Source organism: Ylistrum balloti, unplaced genomic scaffold (genome assembly GCF_031769215.1).
Source record: "Ylistrum balloti isolate Yb309-2 unplaced genomic scaffold, AGI_CSIRO_Ybal_v1 Utg370728, whole genome shotgun sequence".
In the NCBI taxonomy this organism is placed as follows: Eukaryota; Metazoa; Mollusca; class Bivalvia; order Pectinida; family Pectinidae; genus Ylistrum; species Ylistrum balloti.
Genome location: NW_026782431.1, coordinates 1 through 24,233, shown reverse-complemented (window position 1 = coordinate 24,233; position 24,233 = coordinate 1). Strand labels below are relative to the sequence as shown.

Genomic DNA, 24,233 nt, shown 5'->3' with positions numbered 1-24,233 from the left:
AAATCACGAGTCCGGGCCCCACTCGTGATCATTCACCTGAAGCAATATTTACGTTTATGTTTACATGAATTACGTCAACAAATCAATCATATCATAACAATGAGACACCTTTATGGGAATTATGTTGCCATGTTGGTATTTTATAATGCCATCTGATATCTTACTTTTCATATTGGACATTTAAATGTTTTCAAAATAATTCTAGTTTGAATTACAACATTAAACACTCGTACAGTACAATATTGAAAGTTATCTACCGCATATCATATATTTATACTTCCATTTCTAAATTGATGGGAAAAAGTCGGGGAGGGGAGTAGGGGAATGAAAAATAGAAACTTAAGATCTCTGGAAAAGGGCACACGGAGAACGTGTTCCGGAGGATAAGCGTTTCCAGTGACATCAAAACACCTGACATCATGTTCAGGTTGTAGTATTATACAGAATATAAGATTGAAGTCAAGCTTCATTTGCAAAAACGAGAAATGGTTTTCTTTTTAATTAATAATGATCAGGGTGATCCTTGGCAGCAAAAATTCCCAAAGGTAGGAAATTATCATTATATCAGTATACATAAAGAGAAACAATGTCTTTATTAGGAAATGTTTTATTTTATATACCAGAATATTTGGTCCGAGCTAAAATCAAACATTCCGAAATGTATTATTATTAATTCACGGCGGTTTAAGTCCTTAGTTGAAGAAACGAGAGAAACCTCTCGATCCTGCAGGAACCAACATTGTTATAGTGTGAGTTACTTACTACCGTCATGACATGGAATACAACAGATATCAGGAACACCATCACAACCTGCACAATTAATCACCAATTAGGACTTGAAGTGAGAAACAGCAGGGATATTCTTTCCTCGTCTCCTTCATGGATTACAAGAGAATAAAACACATTTATAATAAATGTTTGTAGAGTATTTTCCGGTGTTGACTTTGGTAGTGAGAAAACCTGTGGGCAATACTTAGTTCCCTTTAGATTTTAATTATCTGAATGGTTTTTCATCCAATTTTCTTTATTTGCCACTTTATACATTTGTTCGCCTTCCATATCGATTTTCGGCATCTATAGTTATTTAGCTTTTTATACAAAGAGATAATCTACAATGCCACTGTGTAATATATACATATGTCTTCTCCACGGTAATCGTTTCACACTTAAAACACATCAAGATAAAAAAGACTGGTAAGATGTTGAAGCAGGTTACACAATAACATACCTCTGTATCCTTGTTAACGTACCTATATATCTATCACATATATACGATAAGACGGTTAGAGATCCGCTAGACAAATAGTAACATCTCATTGACATTTGGTTTGTTTACCTAAATAGTTCCTGAACTGAGAAACCACTGTATTTTCACTTATACAATACTCCCGGGTACCGAAATACGCAGAAATAGATAATCTCCGGGAATCATTGTGAAAGGAATGACATCAAAATAACATATTAAAGATTGACATTTTATTACAAGTTAAATAACGGTGGATCCCTTTACCGACAATAGTTTTCTATCAGGTAAAAGTTCTGCATAATCACAAGCACACTTTGGACGTCAGAGAAATATAGAAATGGAGAAGGTGTTAGATAGCGAAGTCCCAGCGGCTGTACCGAAATGGAAGAAAATTGTGAAGACATCATTTCTTATCTTTACGTGGATTTGTCTGGTAAGGTAAAAAAACGATTTGTATCTTTTAGAAAATTATGTAATGATACTTTGTGTTTATTGTGCTAACTTTTTAAATCATTTCTGATATCCGTGTTTTAACTGACAAGCTCCTGTTCACGTGTCATTTCTTAAATCAACTTACAATTCATGTGATGTACGATGCCATCAGATCAGTTTTATACATTGGTAACTTCAGTATTGCTTATTTTTCACAAACAAAAAAAATCGTTCTCAAAAATTACATTTGTTTATTTTGTTGTTGAAATCATAAATCTTTTAAATCAGTACTTGATATTCGCAGTGAAATATGTGAACCTACATACCGACCATGTATAATTACATACAGATTCGGAGATCCAGTTAACAGAACTACACTCTCACATTTTAATATCATCAACTGAAAAGCATAGAAGTTAGCATCAGAGCCTTGAAACAGACACGCCGGCTGGCTGATGTAGTAGTCATATGTTAACTGAACGTAGGAGAAAAACATTTGATTTTCACGGCTATGTCACATTCTGCTACAGTCTGAACAGAAATTAATCATCGTCAGAGTTTATATGAAAATAACTGACATCTATTGTTGTACATTACATTACACCAATGTATGGAACACAGAAGGGACGTTCTTGTAAATTCTGGTGTCTACTGTGTTAATTTCCTTTTTTTTTTTTTTTTGAAAGAGAGTGACTGTTCTTTAGCCTGGTCATGTCCAAAAACCAGAAATCACCCGACCAAAAAACCCCGTAATTTTATAGTATTATTAATGTAAAGTGTTTCTACTTGCACTGTTTGAAGGCTTACCTTACAATTGTCAAAAGTATTGTCTTTACTGTAGAGTAACATAAAATAACTCAAATTTATCGAAAGTTTGAATGAATTTATTCCAAAGGTTGCAATAGACTTCCGTTAAAGAAATAATAAAAAGTTTTGTGGTGCAATATATACTATAAACGTGGTTATTTTTGTGGCGGGTTAATTTTGCGATGATAATGGGCAAACTGTACGCACGTCGGTTATTTTTGCGAGCAATGTACCTTTGCATGTGCAGTGTATATTTCAATTTTTATGTTATACGTCATACGTATTTTGGCGCGTCTCAATGAAATCCGCGTATTTAATGTACATTTTCCTAATGCATAAATTTCAGCGTTAGCAGTACACTTTATGAATGAACGTCACATTACGTTTAATATTGTTGTGTATGTGTGTTATTCAGGTGTTACATAATTGTATGGTCTTATAGAGATAATCTAACTCCACATGTGTATGAGTTATTCCCCTTCGATGTAAGTCTTTTGATATGGAGAGTTATTATGGAAGATTGTGATAAAACGACCGATACAGCTTTGTTTGTAATTTTGACTCCTAAACTGTATTTTGTGTTAATGCATTTATCAAACCAAACCTGTATTCAAATTTACAACCTGACATAATCCATTGTTATGTGTTTCCTATTGAAACATTATACATGTATCTAATAATGTGTTATCAAAAATGCCGGTATAGAACGAGTAAGGATGATTTCAACATTTATAGAGTAAAATTTACAACAGTCGAGAAACAATCATTTCGTTGGAGCTCATTTGCATATTTAAACATTTTCATCACGAACATATTAAGATGACAATGTGTTTAAGGAGTATATAGTGGAGCATATCAGTATATGGAAATGGGGACGTGTCGCGATGGTCATAGTGATCTTATTGAGAAACATATTTCTTTGTGTGATGTTGACCAGTGTCCTCTAATGTCCTCACCCTCATGTCGATCTGTGTCTCATGTAGTCATCACCCTCAAGTTGACCAGTGTCCTCTAATGTCCTCACCCTCATGTCGACCTGTGTCCCATATAGTCATCACCCTTAGGTGGACAAGTGTCCTCTAATGTCCTCACCCTCATGTCGACCTGTGTCCATATAGTCATCACCTGCAGGTTGACCAGTGTTCTCTAATGTCCTCACCCTCATATCGACCTGTGTCTCATGTAGTCGTCACCCTCAGGTTGACCAGTGTCCTCTAATGTCCTCACCTTCATGTCGATCTGTGTCCCATATAGTCATCACCCTCAGGTTGACCAGTGTCCTCTAATGTCCTCACTCCCATGTCGACCTGTGTCCCATGTAGTCATCAAACTCAGGTAGACCAGTGTCCTCTAATGTCCTCACCTTCATGTCGATCTGTGTCCCATATAGTCATCACCCTCAGGTTGACCAGTGTCCTCTAATGTCCTCACTCTCATGTCGATCTGTGTCTCATGTAGTCATCACCCTCAGGTTGACCAGTGTCCTCTAATGTCCTCACTCTCATGTCGATCTGTGTCCCATATAGTCATCACCCTCAGGTTGACCAGTGTCCTCTAATGTCCTCACTCTCATGTCGACCTGTGTCCCATGTAGTCATCAAACTCAGGTTGACCAGTGTCCTCTAATGTCCTCACCCTCATGTCGACCTGTGTCCCATATAGTCATCACCCTCAGGTTGACCAGTGTCCTCTAATGTCCTCACTCTCATGTCGATCTGTGTCCCATATAGTCATCACCCTCAGGTTGACCAGTGTCCTCTAATGTCCTCACCTTCATGTCGATCTGTGTCCCATATAGTCATCACCCTCAGGTTGACCAGTGTCCTCTAATGTCCTCACTCTCATGTCGACCTGTGTCCCATATAGTCATCACCCTCAGGTTGACCAGTGTCCTCTAATGTCCTCACTCCCATGTCGACTTGTGTCCCATATAGTCATCACCTGTAGAGAGACCAGTGTCCTCTAATGTCCTCACTCTCATGTCGACCTGTGTCCCATATAGTCATCACCCTCAGGTTGACCAGTGTCCTCTAATGTCCTCACCCTCATGTCGATCTGTGTCCCATATAGTCATCACCCTCAGGTTGACCAGTGTCCTCTAATGTCCTCACTCCCATGTCGACCTGTGTCCCATGTAGTCATCAAACTCAGGTAGGCCAGTGTCCTCTAATGTCCTCACCTTCATGTCGACCTGTGTCTCATGTAGTCGTCACCCTCAGGTTGACCAGTGTCCTCAAATGTCCTCACTCTCATGTCTACCTGTGTCCCATATAGTCATCACCCTCAGGTTAATGTCCTCACCTCTCATGTGTCGACCTGTGTCCTCATATAGTCATCTGTGTCCTCATCACCCTCAGGTTGACCAGTGTCCTCTAATGTCCTCACTCCTCATGTCGACCTGTGTCCCATATAGTCATCACCCTCAGGTTGACCAGTGTCCTCTAATGTCCTCACTCTCATGTCGACCTGTGTCTCATGTAGTCGTCACCCTCAGGTTGACCAGTGTCCTCTAATGTTCTCACCCTCATGTCGACCTGTGTTCCATGTAGTCATCACCCTCAGGTTGACCGGTGTCCTCTAATGTCCTCACCCTGATGTCGATATGTGTCCCATATAGTCTTCACCACTCAGAGAGACCAATGTCCTCTAATGTCCTCACTCTCATGTCGACCTGTGTCCCATATAGTCATCACCCTCAGGTTGACCAGTGTCCTCTAATGTCCTCACTCTCATGTCGACCTGTGTCCCATATAGTCATCACCCTCAGGTTGACCAGTGTCCTCTAATGTCCTCACCTCATGTCGATCACCAGGTTGACCAGTGTCCTCTAATGTCCTCACTCTCATGTCGATCTGTGTCCCATGTAGTCATCACCTTCAGGTTGACCAGTGTCCTCAAATGTCCTCACTCTCATGTCGACCTGTGTCCCATATAGTCATCACCCTCAGGTTGACCAGTGTCCTCTAATGTCCTCACTCTCATGTCGACCTGTGTCCCATATAGTCATCACCCTCAGGTTGACCAGTGTCCTCTAATGTCCTCAATGTGTCCTCACCCTCATGTCGACCTGTGTCCCATATAGTCATCACCCTCAGGTTGACCAGTGTCCTCTAATGTCCTCACCCTCATGTCGATCTGTGTCCCATATAGTCATCACCTGCAGAGAGACCAGTGTCCTCTAATGTCCTCACTCTCATGTCGACCTGTGTCTCATGTAGTCGTCACCCTCAGGTTGACCAGTGTCCTCTAATGTTCTCACCCTCATGTCGACCTGTGTTCCATATAGTCATCACCCTCAGGTTGACCAGTGTCCTCTAATGTCCTCACTCTCATGTCGACCTGTGTCTCATGTAGTCGTCACCCTCAGGTTGACCAGTGTCCTCTAATGTCCTCACCTTCATGTCGATCTGTGTCCCATATAGTCATCACCCTCAGGTTGACCAGTGTCCTCTAATGTCCTCACTCTCATGTCGACCTGTGTCCCATATAGTAATCACCCTCAGGTTGACCAGTGTCCTCTAATGTCCTCACTCTCATATCGACCTGTGTCTCATGTAGTCGTCACCCTCAGGTTGACCAGTGTCCTCTAATGTCCTCACTCTCATGTCGATCTGTGTCCCATGTAGTCATCACCCTCAGGTTGACCAGTGTCCTCTAATGTCCTCACCTTCATGTCGACCTTTGTCCCATATAGTCATCACCCTCAGGTTGACCAGTGTCCTCTAATGTCCTCACTCACTCATGTCGACCTGTGTCCCATATAGTCATCACCCTCAGGTTGACCAGTGTCCTCTAATGTCCTCACTCTCATGTCGACCTGTGTCCCATATAGTCATCACCCTCAGGTTGACCAGTGTCCTCTAATGTCCTCACTCTCATGTCGACCTGTGTCCCATATAGTCATCACCCTCAGGTTGACCAGTGTCCTCTAATGTCCTCACCCTCATGTCGACCTGTGTTCCATATAGTCATCACCCTCAGGTTGACCAGTGTCCTCTAATGTCCTCACTCATGTCATGTGTCGATATAGTCCTGTGTCCTCATGTACTCTCATGTCGATCACCCTCAGGTTGACCAGTGTCCTCTAATGTCCTCCTCCAGTGTTCTCTAATGTCCTCACCCTCGTGTCGACCTGTGTCTCATGTAGTCATCACCCTCAGGTTGACCAGTGTCCTCTAATGTCCTCACTCTCATGTCGACCTCTGTCTCATATAGTCATCACCCTCAGGTGTGTCCTCTAATGTCCTCACTCTCATGTCGACCTGTGTCCCATGTAGTCATCAAACTCAGGTAGGCCAGTGTCCTCTAATGTCCTCACCTTCATGTCGACCTGTGTCTCATGTAGTCGTCACCCGCAGGTTAACACGTGTCCTCTAATGTCCTCACCCTCATGTCGACCTGTGTCTCATGTAGTCGTCACCCTCAGGTTGACCAGTGTCCTCACTCTCATGTCGATCTGTCTCCCATATAGTCATCACCCTCAGGTTGACCAGTGTCCTCTAATGTCCTCACTCTCATGTCGACCTGTGTCCCATATAGTCATCACCCTCAGGTTGACCAGTGTCCTCTAATGTCCTCACCCTCATGTCGATCTGTGTCCCATATAGTCATCACCTGCAGAGAGACCAGTGTCCTCTAATGTCCTCACTCTCATGTCGACCTGTGTCTCATGTAGTCATCACCCTCAGGTTGACAAGTGTCCTCTAATGTCCTCACCCTCATGTCGACCTGTGTCTCATGTAGTCGTCACCCTTAGGTTGACTAGTATCCTCTAATGTCCTCGCTCTCATGTCGACCTGTGTCCCATACAGTCATCACTCTCAGGTTGACCAGTGTCCTCTAATGTCCTCACCCTCATGTCGACCTGTGTCTCATGTAGTCGTCACCCTGAGGTTGACCAGTGTCCTCACCCTCATGTCGATCTGTGTCCCATATAGTCATCACCCTCAGGTTGACCAGTGTCCTCTAATGTCCTCACTCTCATGTCGACCTGTGTCCAATATAGTCATCACCCTCAGGTCGACCAGTGTCCTCTAATGTCCTCACTTCCCTGTCGACCTGTGTCCCATGTAGTCATCAAACTCATGTAGACCAGTGTCCTCTAATGTCCTCACTCCCATGTCGACCTGTGTCCGATGTAGTCATCACACTCAGGTAGACCAGTGTCCTCTAATAGCCTCACCTTCATGTCGATCTGTGTCCCATATAGTCATCAACCTCAGGTTGACCAGTGTCCTCTAATGTCCTCACTCTCATGTCGACCTGTGTCTCATGTAGTCGTCACCCTCAGGTTGACCAGTGTCCTCTAATGTTCTCACCCTCATGTTGACCTGTGTTCCATATAGTCATCACCCTCAGGTTGACCAGTGTCCTCTAATGTCCTCACTCCCATGTCGACCTGTGTCCCATATAGTCATCACCCTCAGGTTGACCAGTGTCCTCTAATGTCCTCACCCTCATGTCGATCTGTGTCCCATATAGTCATCACCTGCAGAGAGACCAGTGTCCTCTAATGTCCTCACTCTCATGTCGACCTGTGTCTCATGTAGTCGTCACCCTCAGGTTGACCAGTGTCCTCTAATGTTCTCACCCTCATGTCGACCTGTGTTCCATATAGTCATCACCCTCAGGTTGACCAGTGTCCTCTAATGTCCTCACTCCCATGTCGACCTGTGTCCCATGTAGTCATCAAACTCAGGTTGGCCATTGTCCTCTGATGTCCTCACCTTCATGTCGACCTGTGTCCCATATAGTCATCACCCTCAGGTTGACCAGTGTCCTCTAATGTCCTCACTCTCATGTCGACCTGTGTCTCATGTAGTCGTCACCCTCAGGTTGACCAGTGTCCTCTAATGTCCTCACCCTCATGTCGACCTGTGTCTCATGTAGTCGTCACCCTCAGGTTGACCAGTGTCCTCTAATGTCCTCACCCTCATGTCGACCTGTGTCCATATAGTCATCACCCTCAGGTTGACCAGTGTCCTCTAATGTCCTCACTCTCATGTCGATCTGTGTCCCATGTAGTCGTCACCCTCAGGTTGACCAGTGTCCTCTAATGTCCTCACTCTCATGTCGACCTGTGTCCCATATAGTCATCACCCTCAGGTTGACCAGTGTCCTCTAATGTCCTCACCCTCATGTCGATCTGTGTCCCATATAGTCATCACCCTCAGGTTGACCAGTGTCCTCTAATGTCCTCACTCTCATGTCGACCTGTGTCTCATGTAGTCATCACCCTCAGGTTGACCAGTGTCCTCTAATGTCCTCACCCTCATGTCGACCTGTGTCCCATATAGTCATCACCCTCAGGTTGACCAGTGTCCTCTAATGTCCTCACTCTCATGTCGACCTGTGTCTCATGTAGTCATCACCCTCAGGTTGACCAGTGTCCTCTAATGTCCTCACCTTCATGTCGACCTGTGTCTCATGTAGTCGTCACCCTCAGGTTGACCAGTGTCCTCTAATGTCCTCACTCTCATGTCGACCTGTGTCCCATGTAGTCATCACCCTCAGGTTGACCAGTGTCCTCTAATGTCCTCACTCTCATGTCGACCTGTGTCCCATATAGTCATCACCCTCAGGTTGACCAGTGTCCTCTAATGTCCTCACCCTCATGTCGATCTGTGTCCCATATAGTCATCACCCTCAGGTTGACCAGTGTCCTCTAATGTCCTCACTCTCATGTCGACCTGTGTCTCATGTAGTCATCACCCTCAGGTTGACCAGTGTCCTCTAATGTCCTCACCCTCATGTCGACCTGTGTCCCATATAGTCATCACCCTTAGGTGGACAAGTGTCCTCTAATGTCCTTACTCTCATGTCGACCTGTGTCCATATAGTCATCACCTGCAGGTTGACCAGTGTCCTCTAATGTCCTCACCCTCATGTCGATCTGTGTCCCATATAGTCATCACCCTCAGGTTGACCAGTGTCCTCTAATGTCCTCACTCTCATGTCGACCTGTGTCTCATGTAGTCATCACCCTCAGGTTGACCAGTGTCCTCACCCTCATTTCGATCTGTGTCCCATATAGTCATCACCCTCAGGTTGACCAGTGTCCTCTAATGTCCTCACTCCCATGTCGACCTGTGTCCCATGTAGTCATCAAACTCAGGTAGACCAGTGTCCTCTAATAGTCTCACCTTCATGTCGATCAGTGTCCCATATAGTCATCACCCTCAGGTTGACCAGTGTCCTCACCCTCATGTCGATCTGTCTCCCATATAGTCATCAACCTCAGGTTGACCAGTGTCCTCTAATGTCCTCACTCTCATGTCGACCTGTGTCCCATATAGTCATCACCCTCAGGTTGACCAGTGTCCTCTAATGTCCTCACTCTCATGTCGATCTGTGTCCCATGTAGTCATCACCTTCAGGTTGACCAGTGTCCTCAAATGTCCTCACTCTCATGTCGACCTGTGTCCATATAATCATCACCCTCAGGTTGACCAGTGTCCTCTAATGTCCTCACCCTCATGTCGATCTGTGTCCCATATAGTCATCACCCTCAGGTTGACCAGTGTCCTCTCATGTCCTCACTCTCATGTCGACCTTTGTCTCATGTAGTCATCAAACTCATGTAGACCAGTGTCCTCTAATGTCCTCACTCTCATGTCCATCTGTGTCCCATATAGTAATCACCCTCAGGTTGACCAGTGTCCTCTAATGTGTCCTCACCTCACCCATGTCGACCTGTGTCCCATATAGTCATCACCCTCAGGTTGACCAGTGTCCTCTAATGTCCTCACTCTCATCATGTCGACCTGTGTCCCATGTAGTCATCACCCTCAGGTTGACCAGTGTCCTCTAATGTCCTCACTCTCATGTCGACCTGTGTCCCATATAGTCATCACCCTCAGGTTGACCAGTGTCCTCTAATGTCCTCACTCTCATGTCGAGCTGTGTCTCCTCTATGTCCTCACTCTCATGTCGACCTGTGTCCATATAGTCATCAACCTCAGGTTGACCAGTGTCCTCTAATGTCCTCACTCTCATGTCGACCTGTTTCCTATATAGTCATCACCCTCAGGTTGACCAGTGGCCTCTAATGTCCTCACTCACATGTCGACCTGTGTCCCATATAGTCATCACCCTCAGGTTGACCAGTGTCCTCTAATGTCCTCACCCTCATGTCGACCTGTGTCCCATATAGTCATCACCCTCAGATTGACCAGTGTCCTCTAATGTCCTCACCCTCATGTCCACCTGTGTCTCATGTAGTCATCACCCTCAGGTTGACCAGTGGCCTCTAATGTCCTCACTCACATGTCGACCTGTGTCCCATATAGTCATCACCCTCAGATTGACCAGTGTCCTCTAATGTCCTCACCCTCATGTCCACCTGTGTCTCATGTAGTCATCACCCTCAGGTTGACCAGTGTCCTCTAATGTCCTCACTCTCATGTCGACCTGTGTCCCATATAGTCATCACCCTCAGGTTGACCAGTGTCCTCTAATGTCCTCACTCTCATGTCGACCTGTGTCCCATATAGTCATCACCCTCTGTGTCCCATATAGTCATCACCCTCAGGTTGACCAGTGTCCTCTAATGTCCTCACTCTCATGTCGACCTGTGTCCCATATAGTCATCACCCTCAGGTTGACCAGTGTCCTCTAATGTCCTCACTCTCATGTCGATCTGTGTCCCATATAGTCATCACCCTCAGGTTGACCAGTGTCCTCTAATGTCCTCACCCTCATGTCGATCTGTAGTCCAATATGTCCCATATAGTCATCACCCTCAGGTTGACCAGTGTCCTCTAATGTCCTCACTCCCATGTCGACCTGTGTCCCATGTAGTCATCAAACTGCAGAGAGACCAGTGTCCTCTAATGTTGTCAAATGACGGGAAAACTTGTTAAACAGAGTTTTACTGTCTTGATAGTGATTTCATTACAACTATTATATTTCTTTGCACGATCTGGACGTGTTTTATGCTTGTTATTTTGCCTGTCGGTTCCGTTGTTTTATACCTCGTTCTCGTTTGAGATCGTAATATTACTTACTTGGTTTGACTAAGGAGCGGTACTCACTTACTCTTCCAGAACACCTGTCCTTATTCTCCTTGTACTTTTCAGGAGTCTCCATGTAAATTCTGTTAGTTTTTGTCCTAGTTTTATTGAATTTGAGTTTTGATTATGATTGTGTTGACATGCTTGTATTTTCTTTTGCCAGGGTTTGACTTTAGAGATAACTGGACCCACCCTGAAGGACCTAAGGCTGAAGACAGATGGTAGTTATGAGGATGTGAGCAGGGCTATATCCGGGCGCAGTGTAGGATTCTTTATTGGGGCAGCCATCGGAGGGGTCCTGGTAGACAAGCTACATCCATTTTGTAATCTCATGATTGCAATCTGTCTAGACGGTATAGCTGTAGTAACAACAATAGCCCCAAACATGACCAGTGTCAACGTTGTTTGGGCCCTTTTTGTTCTGGCTGGGACGTTTGAAGGCGTTATCAATATCTGTAAGTACAAAAATATTCTGAGAACTGCAAAACAGGACTCGTCATGGTTAGTGTGTACTGCGACAATCATTAACATGTAATGATTTTATCTATAGTGAGAATATTTCCCATTACAGTGTAAGTGACAAATCCTTCTGTAATCTTAGTATCTTCTATTGGTAGTTGTGTGATATAACGCTTTTAAACAGGCGAATAGTACACTGTTCATTTTGTGGAATTTTTAGTTTCGGAAACACATTATTTGACTCAAAAAAGAGAGACGCGTTTATCACGGACGTAATTTTAGCTGAAAAGAAATGTTTTATCAACGATTGATAAAAATACACTTGATCATACGTTAGGGACCATCGAGGTCAGTATAAAGAATTTAATCAAAACGGATTTGTAAAAAGAAATCTAGTCGTACCCCTTGCAGTGCCCCTTTGTGTGCTTGGTGCGTGTGCCACCACGTCATACACCCAACTTCACGATAACCCGGATTAAACCGGGGTACCCCGTACTCTTAACAAAAAACGTCTTTGCTTTACCACATAATGTAGCTTTGCACGTGCGTTACTAGTAATTCATAACGTGCTCATACTGTGTTTGCAAAGGGCACATCGCAAATTGACAAATGCTAAAAGATGGTAAGCGTCTGGAATAGTTCAATATAGTAGGACATACAGACAAGTGGATGCACGTTTTTTTTTAAATATCATCCATTCTGTTATTTCTCGGTTTCTGTAACGTCTTAACAAAAAACTGGGCATATGACAAAGGTTTCCTTTCAGAGCAATCGTCGGTATACGGTAAATGAAATGAATAAAACGGGAACAAGAAACGCACCAGAAGGTTGGTGACTATACCCGATTTAGACATTTTCATACATAAATAGAACTCGCTGTTTATCTTTTCTATCAAATAACATGCTTTGGTGATTTGATGACGTGTCAGTTAAAGCGACACAGTTAAACCCAAACTTTTTCTAGACTTTGTAAATGCGTTTTCGTGCTCATATTTTCAAAAATGATACGTCACATGTGTGAAGTTCTTTTCCTCTTGACAGAATAGTTTTGTTAGAAACATTCCTATCTGTCCTGTAGAGTTATTTAATATTTGTATTAAGTGAAAAAATAAGTCGAATCTCCAAGACATGGATGGTCCTCAGCTTATAGCAAAGTGGACATTATCACCGAGATATTATTGGTACATGGAATCTCATGAAAAAATATTACCAAACATTCAAGAACTGTTTGGTTATACGTTGAGGAGTTTAGTGTAAGAAATGATGCATTCATAACGGCTGTTTTCCTGTTCATTCCTATCTTTGCATATTACCAAAATTAATATTTTTTTATTTTTTGTTGTAGCGGGACAAAAGTTGATATTAGACATGTGGCTGGACAAAGCATCTTCACCAATGCACGCTCTTCACTTGGGTTTTGGTATCGGGTCGTTCATCGTACCGGAAATAGCGAATCCTTTCCTTGCTGAGCCTGCGCCAACACTGAGCTCATCCGGTGTGAACACAACGACAAATAGGACTTATAATTTTATTAGTTCTATGTCATCCCGTCCGACAACATTCCATCCGACACCTACTTCCAAACCACTTTCAACAACGATAGAATATGTGAAGGGTTCTAGGATCGAATGGGCGTATCTGATAGTTTCTATCATAACCGCAGTGACATCTCTTGTGTTTTATTTTTATCAGTATAATGATCGTAAGACAAAAACTAATTCAACCAAAAATGATGACACAAACATGTCAGAAAAACGTCCCGGAAACCATGTAGTTAGCCAACAAAATCGATTTGTCAATACATTGAAATCCTTTGTAAAGATAGCAAACCCCGGGAGTTGTACTGGTGGGAGAAAAATGTATGGAGTCGTTATTTTTATGTTCCTATTTTTGTACTTCTTTACAGTAGTAGGTGGAGAAAGAATATACGGGAAATTCCTACGAACCTATGCCATTGATGAGCTGAATTTTAATGGTGATGACGCTACACTTTTAAACACGGCTTTTTGGATAAGTTTTTCAGGGGGTAGGTTTGCTGGCTTTGTTACAGCCAGATGGATCCCCATTCGTACTTTGATGATCATTGAAGCGTGTGGTTGTCTCGTTTCAGCTGCCATTTTGAATTTTTTTGCTTACAATAATTCAACTCTGCTCTGGGTGTTTTCAATGCCGATGGGATTCTTCATCGCACCATTGTTTCCCACGGGTATCGCTTGGGGTGACTTTCATGTGGAAATGACTGGAATGGCCATCACGTTTTGTCTGCTAGGGGGCGCCCTTGGAGGGATGTCATATATGTGGGTGATAGGATACCTGTATGACAACTATGGCTACCGCACGTTTCTGTACCTTACCGGTGGATTTGGGGGATTCATTGTTCTTTTCGCTTTCATTCTTTTGTTTATAGGATGTGGACAAGGAAACAGATTTGAGAAAAAGGAGGAAGATTCTGAAAATGAAGTTGAAAATACTAAAATATAGAGTTAGACTTACATTCATTCTTTTATTGATAAATAAATGATAGATATGATAAATAAGTATACCGATATTCTGTTACAGCCAGTAATATATCTAATCGGATTGTTAACTACAGCCATTTTCGTCCTTTTAGGGTTCAGCCAAAAATCATAATGCTTAGAATTAATGATACAGGAACCGTTTTTACCTTCCAAGCACCAATGGCTTTGTATTTTGAACATCAGTCGTTAAATATTTTTAAAATGTTGACAACCAGCTTTTACTTATCACGACTTTGTCTTCGTTCGATAAAACAAGAAAATAAAGATGTACCAACACGTGCTGAAGTGATATCCAGACTCAATAATTTCTTGATGATACATAATTGGATTCTCTCTTTACATGTTACAATTGAGCCTATATCCCCTAGTAGCTTCATCCTCGGTGCCGTGCACATCTGTCGGGTCGCTGTGGCAGAGTAGCGTCTGACCATCTTGGTGACGGTTCGAACCAATTTAGGGCAGCCAACAGGCCTGAGGGAGGGGAGTTTTCTCTGGAGACTCTATGATTCCCTTACCACCCAAACATTGCACGTCCTTTATGACCCTGGCTTTTTAAAGGACGTTAGGTATATTAATATTTATGTCGCCTGATAATGGCTGGAAACAACACAGGTTCACTGTATTTACTTCTACTGTACACGATGTGGGTTGTCACGTCACTAGTGTTCGATAGTGATCGTACATGATTGACATGTCGTTAATGAAACAGGATAACCCGTCTGGAAAACAAGCTTTTCCTGTCCCTATACCTATTTCACATAATTATCTCTATATTAAACGTTGTATTTGATTGGTCTATCACGAATTAGGAATTTGCATTCGAACTTACATGTACTTCAAAATCCACAAATGTTTCATTTCGTGATTCAGCTGTACCTACAGATCAAATGACTTGCCATACAATGTGATTTTCTTTCATTCCTGTGATATTCATGAATCACATTTATCCTATTATCCTCCTCTTATACAACGTATCCACATATATATATAATGTATCACTAGCGGAATATACTCAGGAGCGTTTTTCATTGGTTGTCAGAGATCGATGATGATGTTACAATATGTAGGACAGCATTATACCCTGAATTAGCTACGGGACAGCAAAATGGCTGTCTCCGTTTGATTATTTCCTCCACATATTTTGTGATAAAACATATCTGAAATAAGGTGAAGGTTCACAAAAAAGGAAAATAAAAAATTTCATATGAAATGAAAATACTGTATATGTATAACGAAGATGTGTCCATGTTCGTGTCATTAATTGTACCATCGAGGAAAACTGTAAATATTATATCAAAGTGATACCTGAAGGAATAAAAAACAAAAAGTGATAAAAACGTTCAATGTGTTCCTAGTATTTCATCCAATGTTGATGATTTGCTCTAACTTGAGATGTGGCACGATTCACATTTACTTAACGTTCTTTTTAAAAATCATTGGATATATGAACGTTACAAAAGTTTTAAGTTTCTTTCGATCAATTTTTAATTTTCCTCAGTCACCTCCTCAGTTTCGAAACTTCGGCTCGTAGCATCACTGACGAGACTTTGTCAAAACCAGAATCAATTCTCTTCATTCAGTTGTTTTCCGGACCAGCTTAAATATAGACTTTATAAATATATCCACAATTAAAAAAAAAGTAAAAAACCGTTTTGTTCCCACAAGTACAGTCAAAGGGAAACAATCCTATGTTTGCCACACACTCTTTATACAGAACAAATATACATGTTTCTTGTTGTTATGTTAAACTGTCATGCCGATAGTGTTGGATGTCGAAAATACGACTCAATGCTGATTTGGGAAACTGAGCATAAATATGTGAATAAACCTAATATACACAACTTTCACTTAAATGAAGAGAAAATGTAATCCATTTATATCGATAAAATATAAATTAACTTATCTTAAACATTACTAAAGACGACAGCACGATTCGGTATTTATAGAAATGCTGTTAATATTCCTTTTTTGGAGTTGGAAAATCTCTGACATTTCTGTGACAGTTCGGTATTGACTACATAAATGTTTACACAATACTCAGACGGCGAGTCCTCAAAGGACTCTCGACATCGCACTTAATCTGTGATTTGAATATTCAGAATAGTCAAGTTGGTTTTATTCTTTTTGTTTTGATTTTTAATTTTCCGTATTGGTTTGTATTTTCTGATTATCGTAAATTTGCAAAGTGGTGCGTATATTGGGGCTTTACGTGTAAATGTTAGAGAAATTGCACTCTCAATAGTACTCGTTTTGGCTATCTAAGTTGGATGAAAAGGAAAAGATTGTCACATGTAAGAATATGTCCAGTATCGGTTTCCCAATAAAAATGAAATAATGAAAATAATTCAAATTGATATCTTGATTTCTTTACTCGAGTTCTGAGTTATATTAAAATCGAAAATGTCCTACGGTTTGACACACTCAGAGTGAAGTGGCATTATATATTGTAAATGCAACTTCTATCAAGGTAGAATAGAGAGTCATTTGTCCATTAGTTTCATGAAAACTATTCTGCTTTTTTAACAGACACGTTTACAAAGTTGTGAAGAAATTTTGTTATATTAAAGTTTTTAGTATAATCCATTATTGTCCGCTATTCATGTCTCATGGTAGATTCTGGCAGTACAAACACAGCTATCCGAGATTTTTACAAATAACTAGAGGCCTAAAAATATTAATAAGTTCAAATAGGTATCCAAAAACAAACAGCCACTCTTAAGCAAGCATATATCGTAAAACTAATTCTTTAAACTGTCGGTAAATAAGAAAAAAATGACACTAAATTATCATTAATATTCATTTGTGAACTTTTTATAATCTGATAACCATTGGCCATCCTTTACAAAGGATACGATACATAATTCACAATCTCCTCCAAAAACGTTAATTACAGCTATTCGCTTTCGATATCATTTAAATGCATCAAATGAGACATCTTATGACATTGATAAACTATTCCTCAAACATACATATTCTGTAAAATGAAATTCAAAGGTCGTTTTTGGAAACTGAGTAATAATGATACTGACCATTTCCTTGGAAATGAAGTTAAGTTGCAACATTTCCTATAACAAACCTAAATGTACATGGTTTCATAAATCAAGACAACTTCGATGAAAATAAAGCAGAATATGATCGACAGAAAAATTGACACAGAAACTTCTAAAAATGTACAGAGGAGACCAGGAGGTCTAGAAGATACCTCGACTCATGCACTATACACACGACCAGCACCTCATTTACCTAGTATTCACATACCACGAATGAGGAATGTCAGAAAGGAACCGATGCCCAGCTCTATTACATGTATCATTATATCGTTCTTTCCATTTCCCTTGTTTGTTTGACTTATCCGCGGGAGCTGTGACACAGTTAGTCATGTAGTTAGATGGGAATGAAATGCAATGCAGAGGGAACATACAATTATATATCATACCGTTTGTAAATATTGTCAGGGGGTTTTCATGGTTAAAACTCAACATCGATGTAGTATTAGATGCTCATCGATAATATGGCTTTGCAATTCGGGAGCCATTAATATCTGTGTTTTGATATAATATTGACAGAAGGATAAAGGTTTTGTTCTAAAAAAATATGAATATGAATTTGAAAGTGTTATGGAAAATAGATCCCTTGTTATTGATATCGATCTAAGGATGAAGACTTCTATTTTATCACATAGAATTATCAACTGAATGAATTTCACACTTTAAATACTTGTATATAGCACAAAATCGAGTAAAACAACAACATTTAATAGTGAGTTATCTTCAGGAACTGCAGCTTACTTACCTTGTACTGGCGTGACACTAAGGCTCAGCAGACGAACGCACACGAACAATTGTGATTACGAGCTTGTTGTTCATATCTATGAGCGATTTAGTAGACAATTATGACTGTTGGTGAGGCGCTAGGTATTTATACCGTAAACGGTTATATTAACTTGTGCTTTAAACCGGATCTTGTGGTGACAAATATGTAATGCACGCCTTAACACACAGGTCAATGATAAGGTTATATTTCTTTGTTGGAAACAAACCAACATCTCCTAGAAATGTTATTTTGAGATTGTATCGAGATATAATCAACTAAAATAGTGACGTCTGCATGTTTCTTGTAATTTAAAGACCAGATCAGATCCAGTCGAAATGTTATGAACTTTTCAAGCTTTCCGAAACATGTCGTGTGAAAATAAATATCAGCATTTCTAATGGTGATATATGGCAATATCTATATGATGAAAATCATATATAGGTCAGCAAGTCCTTAAACCGCATTTAATGCCGAATCTCGAAGTAGTGCAAAGGTGATGTTATAACATCAAATAATTCTCTAAACTCTATTGAAAAAATTGTTTAAAAAGATAAAGCGGTGCCAATAAACGCCAAACATAACCGGAACATGGCATCTGGCACCAATGTATTCTAGCCCATTACTAACATCATTGTACAAAAGACACACAAGTGAATATGTAAACATGCACGCATCCGTAATAACAGTTAATTCATTTTTTCTCTTATATTTCTGATTTATTACCAAGTTCATTACCATTTTCAATATTATTATTTTCAATTTATACTGTGTCTTCATTATGATAGCTGTTTTATTTCATGATCGAGATCGGAAAGTGACCTCTTTATTTTTGAAGAAAAAGAAAAAAAACGCATCATTGAAAGAAACATTTTCTTTAGATAGAATTGTACGGTTTGTTAATGGGAGTAGCAGAATGTGACAAACTTGACAGAGGAGGCTATGTAGGTATGTATTTATTCACCATGGGTTCACCTTTAGTTAGAATTAGTATCTGTAATCGGTTAAATATCTAGGTCATGGTAAAGTGTCCTTTTTGTTCATCACAGTAGATATATGGGACGTTGCACTACTAACCACAGAGACAGTAAACCTCTCGTATAATTGATCACATAATGCTAACCTTGTACCAAACGTACTTTTTATAGTGCTACAATAAACTTTCCAACAGAAACTTTACTGCATAATGCAAATTTATCACCACAATATCTAACTGTCTGGGGGCTCTCCAAAACAAACGTAACACACTTTAAGCTATTCAACATATTTTGCATCGGCATTAAATGAGTTACTCAGAAACTAAATTCGCTGGGACTTTGTAAAGTTGTCCACAAAAGTCTATTATCAAGCACCTGACGAGGACATGTTTGGCACTGTTATCAGGACATCCAATTAAGTTCATTCGCCAGTCTCGTTACTTGGAGGCTTCTTTATTGTACTTGACCTTTGATTGTAAATTTTCTTTATGATCCCAATACCACGCAAATAACCTCACGTGATCTAATTATCATTTTAAGCATAAAGCTGTTAATGTTCGCAATAGAATGGGTCATCTTAGTACCTCATCTAGGGATTGCATGAGTCAAGTGTTTTCAATATCACCGTATACGTTTTTGAAATCATCAGCTTTGCAACTACACCAGAAATTCGAGAAACTGAATATATCAAGCTGCTGACTGACCAAAGATTGTTTATTGTCCACATCTCTGTAAAGTTTTCTCAATTATCAAAATCAATAATGTCATAAATTACAGGTTTTAGTCATGAAGTACCGAGGCAATATCGTTTCTTTACATTTGTGATATTTGCAACGTTTTGACTTGTATGTTCGCTTGTGTTGAAACATTTATGTCGATGTTTTTCATTCTGTTTGTACTCGGGACTTTCGGCCTGATTTTAATGTTATTCGTCGTACACTCACTAGCTCTCGCACTGGTGGAGCACTCGGAACTCCTCGGGTGTGCTTGAGTCACATTCGAGCAGTTCCAAGTGACTGATGGAGACGTAACAGACGAGCAGATCCCACCAAAACTTGCTTGGTATTAGTACCTTAATGTATGTACTGGACTGATGGCAATAAACATCAATAACAATGCAATGTCACTGTATATTTATGAATAAGGTTAGACGATCTACATAACCTAATAAGGTAGTCTTAAGGTGTATTGTATTCTTCTTGAATGTGAAGTAACCAATACACGGGCTTCTACAGGAAAACTTACCTTAGCCTATGCGCAAAAAAAAAACAGGCGCGTTATTATATAAACAAATAACTAAACACTACAACGTCGTATACCGACGTTCATACCAAGCGAGTCGTAAACCAACGTTCATACTAAGCGAGTCGTAAACCGACGTTCATACCAAACGAGTCGTATACCGATGTTCATACCAAGCGAGTCGTAAACCGACGTTCATACCAAGCGAGTCGTAAACCGAACGTCATACCAAGCGAGTCGTAAACCAACGTTCATACCAAGAGAGTCGTAAACCAACGTTCATACTAAGCGAGTCGTAAACCGACCTTCATACCAAGCGAGTCGTATACCGACGTTCATACAAAGCGAGTCGTAAACCAACGTTCATACCAAGCGATTCGTATACCAACGTTCATACCAAGCGAGTCGTAAACCGACGTTCATACCAAGCGAGTCGTAAACCAACGTTCATACCAAGCGAGTCGTAAACCGACGTTCATACCAAGCGAGTCGTAAACCAACGTTCATACCAAGCGAGTCGTATATACCAAGCGAGTCGTTCATACCAAGCGAGTCGTAAACCAACGTTCATACCAAGCGAGTCGTATACCGTATACCGATGTTCATACCCAAGCGAGTCGTAAACCAACGATTCATACCAAGCGAGCGTATACCGATATTCATACCAAGCGAGTCGTAAACCAACGTTCATACCAAGCGAGTCGTATACCGACGTTCATACCAACCGAGTCGTAAACCAACGTTCATACCAAGCGAGTCGTATACCGACGTTCATACCAAGCGAGTCGTAAACCAACGCTCATACTAAGCGAGTCGTAAACCAACGTTCATACCAAGCGAGTCGTATACCAACGTTCATACCAAGCGAGTCGTATACCAACATTCATACCAAGCGAGTCGTATACCAACGTTCATACCAAGCGAGTCGTATACCGACGTTCATACCAAGCGAGTCGTAAACCAACGTTCATACCAAGCGAGTCGTATACCAACGTTCATACCAAGCGAGTCGTAAACCAACGTTCATACCAAGCGAGTCGTATACCGACGTTCATACCAAGCGAGTCGTAAACCAACGCTCATACCAAGCGAGTCGTATACCGATGTTCATACCAAGCGAGTCGTAAACCAACGTTCATACCAAGCGAGTCGTATACCGACGTTCATACCAAGCGAGTCGTAAACCAACGTTCATACCAAGCGAGTCGTATACCGATGTTCATACCAAGCGAGTCGTAAACCAACGTTCATACCAAGCGAGTCGTAAACCAACGTTCATACCAAGCGAGTCGTATACCGACGTTCATACCAACCGAGTTGTATACCGACGTTCATACCAAGCGAGTCGTATACCAACATTCATACCAAGCGAGTCGTATACCAACGTTCATACCAAGCGAGTCGTATACCGCGAGTCGTTCCGATTCATACCAAGCGAGTCGTATACCGATGTTCATACCAAGCGAGTCGTAAACCAACGTTCATACCAAGCGAGTCGTATACCGACGTTCATACCAAGCGAGTCGTAAACCAACGTTCATACCAAGCGAGTCGTAAACCAACGTTCAAACCAAGCGAGTCGTATACCGAAGTTCATACCAAGCGAGTCGTAAACCAACGTTCATACCAAGCGAGTCGTATACCGACGTTCATACCAAGCGAGTCGTATACCGACGTTCATACCAAGCGAGTCGTATACCAACGTTCATACCAAGCGAGTCGTATACCAACGTTCATACCAAGCGAGTCGTATACCGACGTTCATACCAAGCGAGTCGTATACCGATGTTCATACCAAGCGAGTCGTAAACCAACGTTCATACCAAGCGATTCGTATACCGATGTTCATACCAAGCGAGTCGTAAACCAACGTTCATACCAAGAGAGTCGTAAACCAACGTTCATACCAAGGGAGTCGTAAACCAACGTTCATACCAAGCGAGTCGTATACCGACGTTCATACCAAGCGAGTCGTAAACCAACGCTCATACCAAGCGAGTATACCGACGTTCATACCAAGCGAGTCGTATACCGACGTTCATACCAAGCGAGTCGTAAACCAACGTTCATACCAAGCGAGTCGTATACCGATGTTCATACCAAGCGAGTCGTAAACCAACGTTCATACCAAGCGAGTCGTATACCGATGTTCATACCAAGCGAGTCGTAAACCAACGTTCATACCAAGCGATTCGTATACCGATGTTCATACCAAGCGAGTCGTATACCGATGTTCATACCAAGCGAGTCGTAAACCAACGTTCATACCAAGCGAGTCGTATACCGACGTTCATACCAAGCGAGTCGTATACCAACGTTCATACCAAGCGAGTCGTATACCGACGTTCATACCAAGCGAGTCGTAAACCAACGTTCATACCAAGCGAGTCGTATACCGACGTTCATACCAAGCGAGTCGTATACCAACGTTCATACCAAGCGAGTCGTAAACCAACGTTCATACTAAGCGAGTCGTAAACCGACCTTCATACCAAGCGAGTCGTATACCGACGTTCATACCAAGCGAGTCGGAAACCGACGTTCATACCAAGCGAGTCGTATACCGATGTTCATACCAAGCGAGTCGTAAACCAACGTTCATACCAAGCGAGTCGTATACCGATGTTCATACCAACCGAGTTGTATACCGACGTTCATACCAAGCGAGTCGTATACCAACATTCATACCAAGCGAGTCGTATACCAACGTTCATACCAAGCGAGTCGTATACCGACGTTCATACCAAGCGAGTCGTAAACCAACGTTCATACCAAGCGAGTCGTATACCGACGTTCATACCAAGCGAGTCGTAAACCGACGTTCATACCAAGCGAGTCGTATACCGACATACCAAGCGAGTCGTATAACCAACGTTCATACCAAGCGAGTCGTATACCAACGTTCATACCAAGCGAGTCGTATACCAACGTTCATACCAAGCGAGTCGTATACCGACGTTCATACCAAGCGAGTCGTAAACCAACGCTCATACCAAGCGAGTATACCGACGTTCATACCAAGCGAGTCGTAAACCAACGCTCATACCAAGCGAGTCGTATACCGATGTTCATACCAAGCGAGTCGTATACCGATGTTCATACCAAGCGAGTCGTCAACCAACGTTCATACCAAGCGAGTCGTAAACCAACGTTCATACCAAGCGAGTCGTATACCGATGTTCATACCAAGCGAGTCGTAAACCAACGTTCATAAACCGACGTTCATACCAAGCGAGTCGTATACCGATGTTCATACCAAGCGAGTCGTAAACCAACGTTCATACCAAGCGAGTCGTATACCGATGTTCATACCAAGGGAGTCGTAAACCAACGTTCATACCAAGCGAGTATACCGACGTTCATACCAAGCGAGTCGTAAACCAACGCTCATACCAAGCGAGTCGCGAGTCGTATACCGATGTTCATACCAAGCGAGTCGTAAACCAACGTTCATACCAAGCGAGTCGTATACCGATGTTCATACCAAGCGAGTCGTAAACCAACGTTCATACCAAGCGAGTCGTATACCGACGTTCATACCAAGCGAGTCGTATACCAACATTCATACCAAGCGAGTCGTATACCAACGTTCATACCAAGCGAGTCGTATACCGACGTTCATACCAAGCGAGTCGTAAACCAACGCTCATACCAAGCGAGTCGTATACCGACGTTCATACCAAGCGAGTCGTAAACCAACGCTACCAAGCGAGTCGTATACCGATGTTCA

General features: G+C 41.8%; 1 protein-coding gene across 1 annotated transcript; it reads left to right on the top strand.

The window, feature by feature from the left end:
• Positions 1-1,583: 1,583 nt before the first annotated feature.
• LOC132557828 (sodium-dependent glucose transporter 1B-like) lies at positions 1,584-14,436 on the top strand. The gene is made up of 3 exons (XM_060222355.1): positions 1,584-1,679; positions 11,660-11,951; positions 13,301-14,436. The coding sequence occupies exons 1-3, from the start codon at positions 1,584-1,586 to the stop codon at positions 14,434-14,436; spliced, it is 1,524 nt and encodes a 507-aa protein (XP_060078338.1).
• Positions 14,437-24,233: the final 9,797 nt, after the last annotated feature.

Excerpts from the sequence above, each read along its gene's own strand:
- LOC132557828 (XM_060222355.1), top strand. The coding sequence starts at position 1,584 with ATGGAGAAGGTGTTAGATAGCGAAGTCCCAGCGGCTGTACCGAAATGG. Across the intron at positions 1,680-11,659 it reads TCTTTACGTGGATTTGTCTG|GGTTTGACTTTAGAGATAAC; the intron begins GTAAGGTAAAAA and ends TTCTTTTGCCAG. Across the intron at positions 11,952-13,300 it reads TGAAGGCGTTATCAATATCT|CGGGACAAAAGTTGATATTA; the intron begins GTAAGTACAAAA and ends TTTTTGTTGTAG.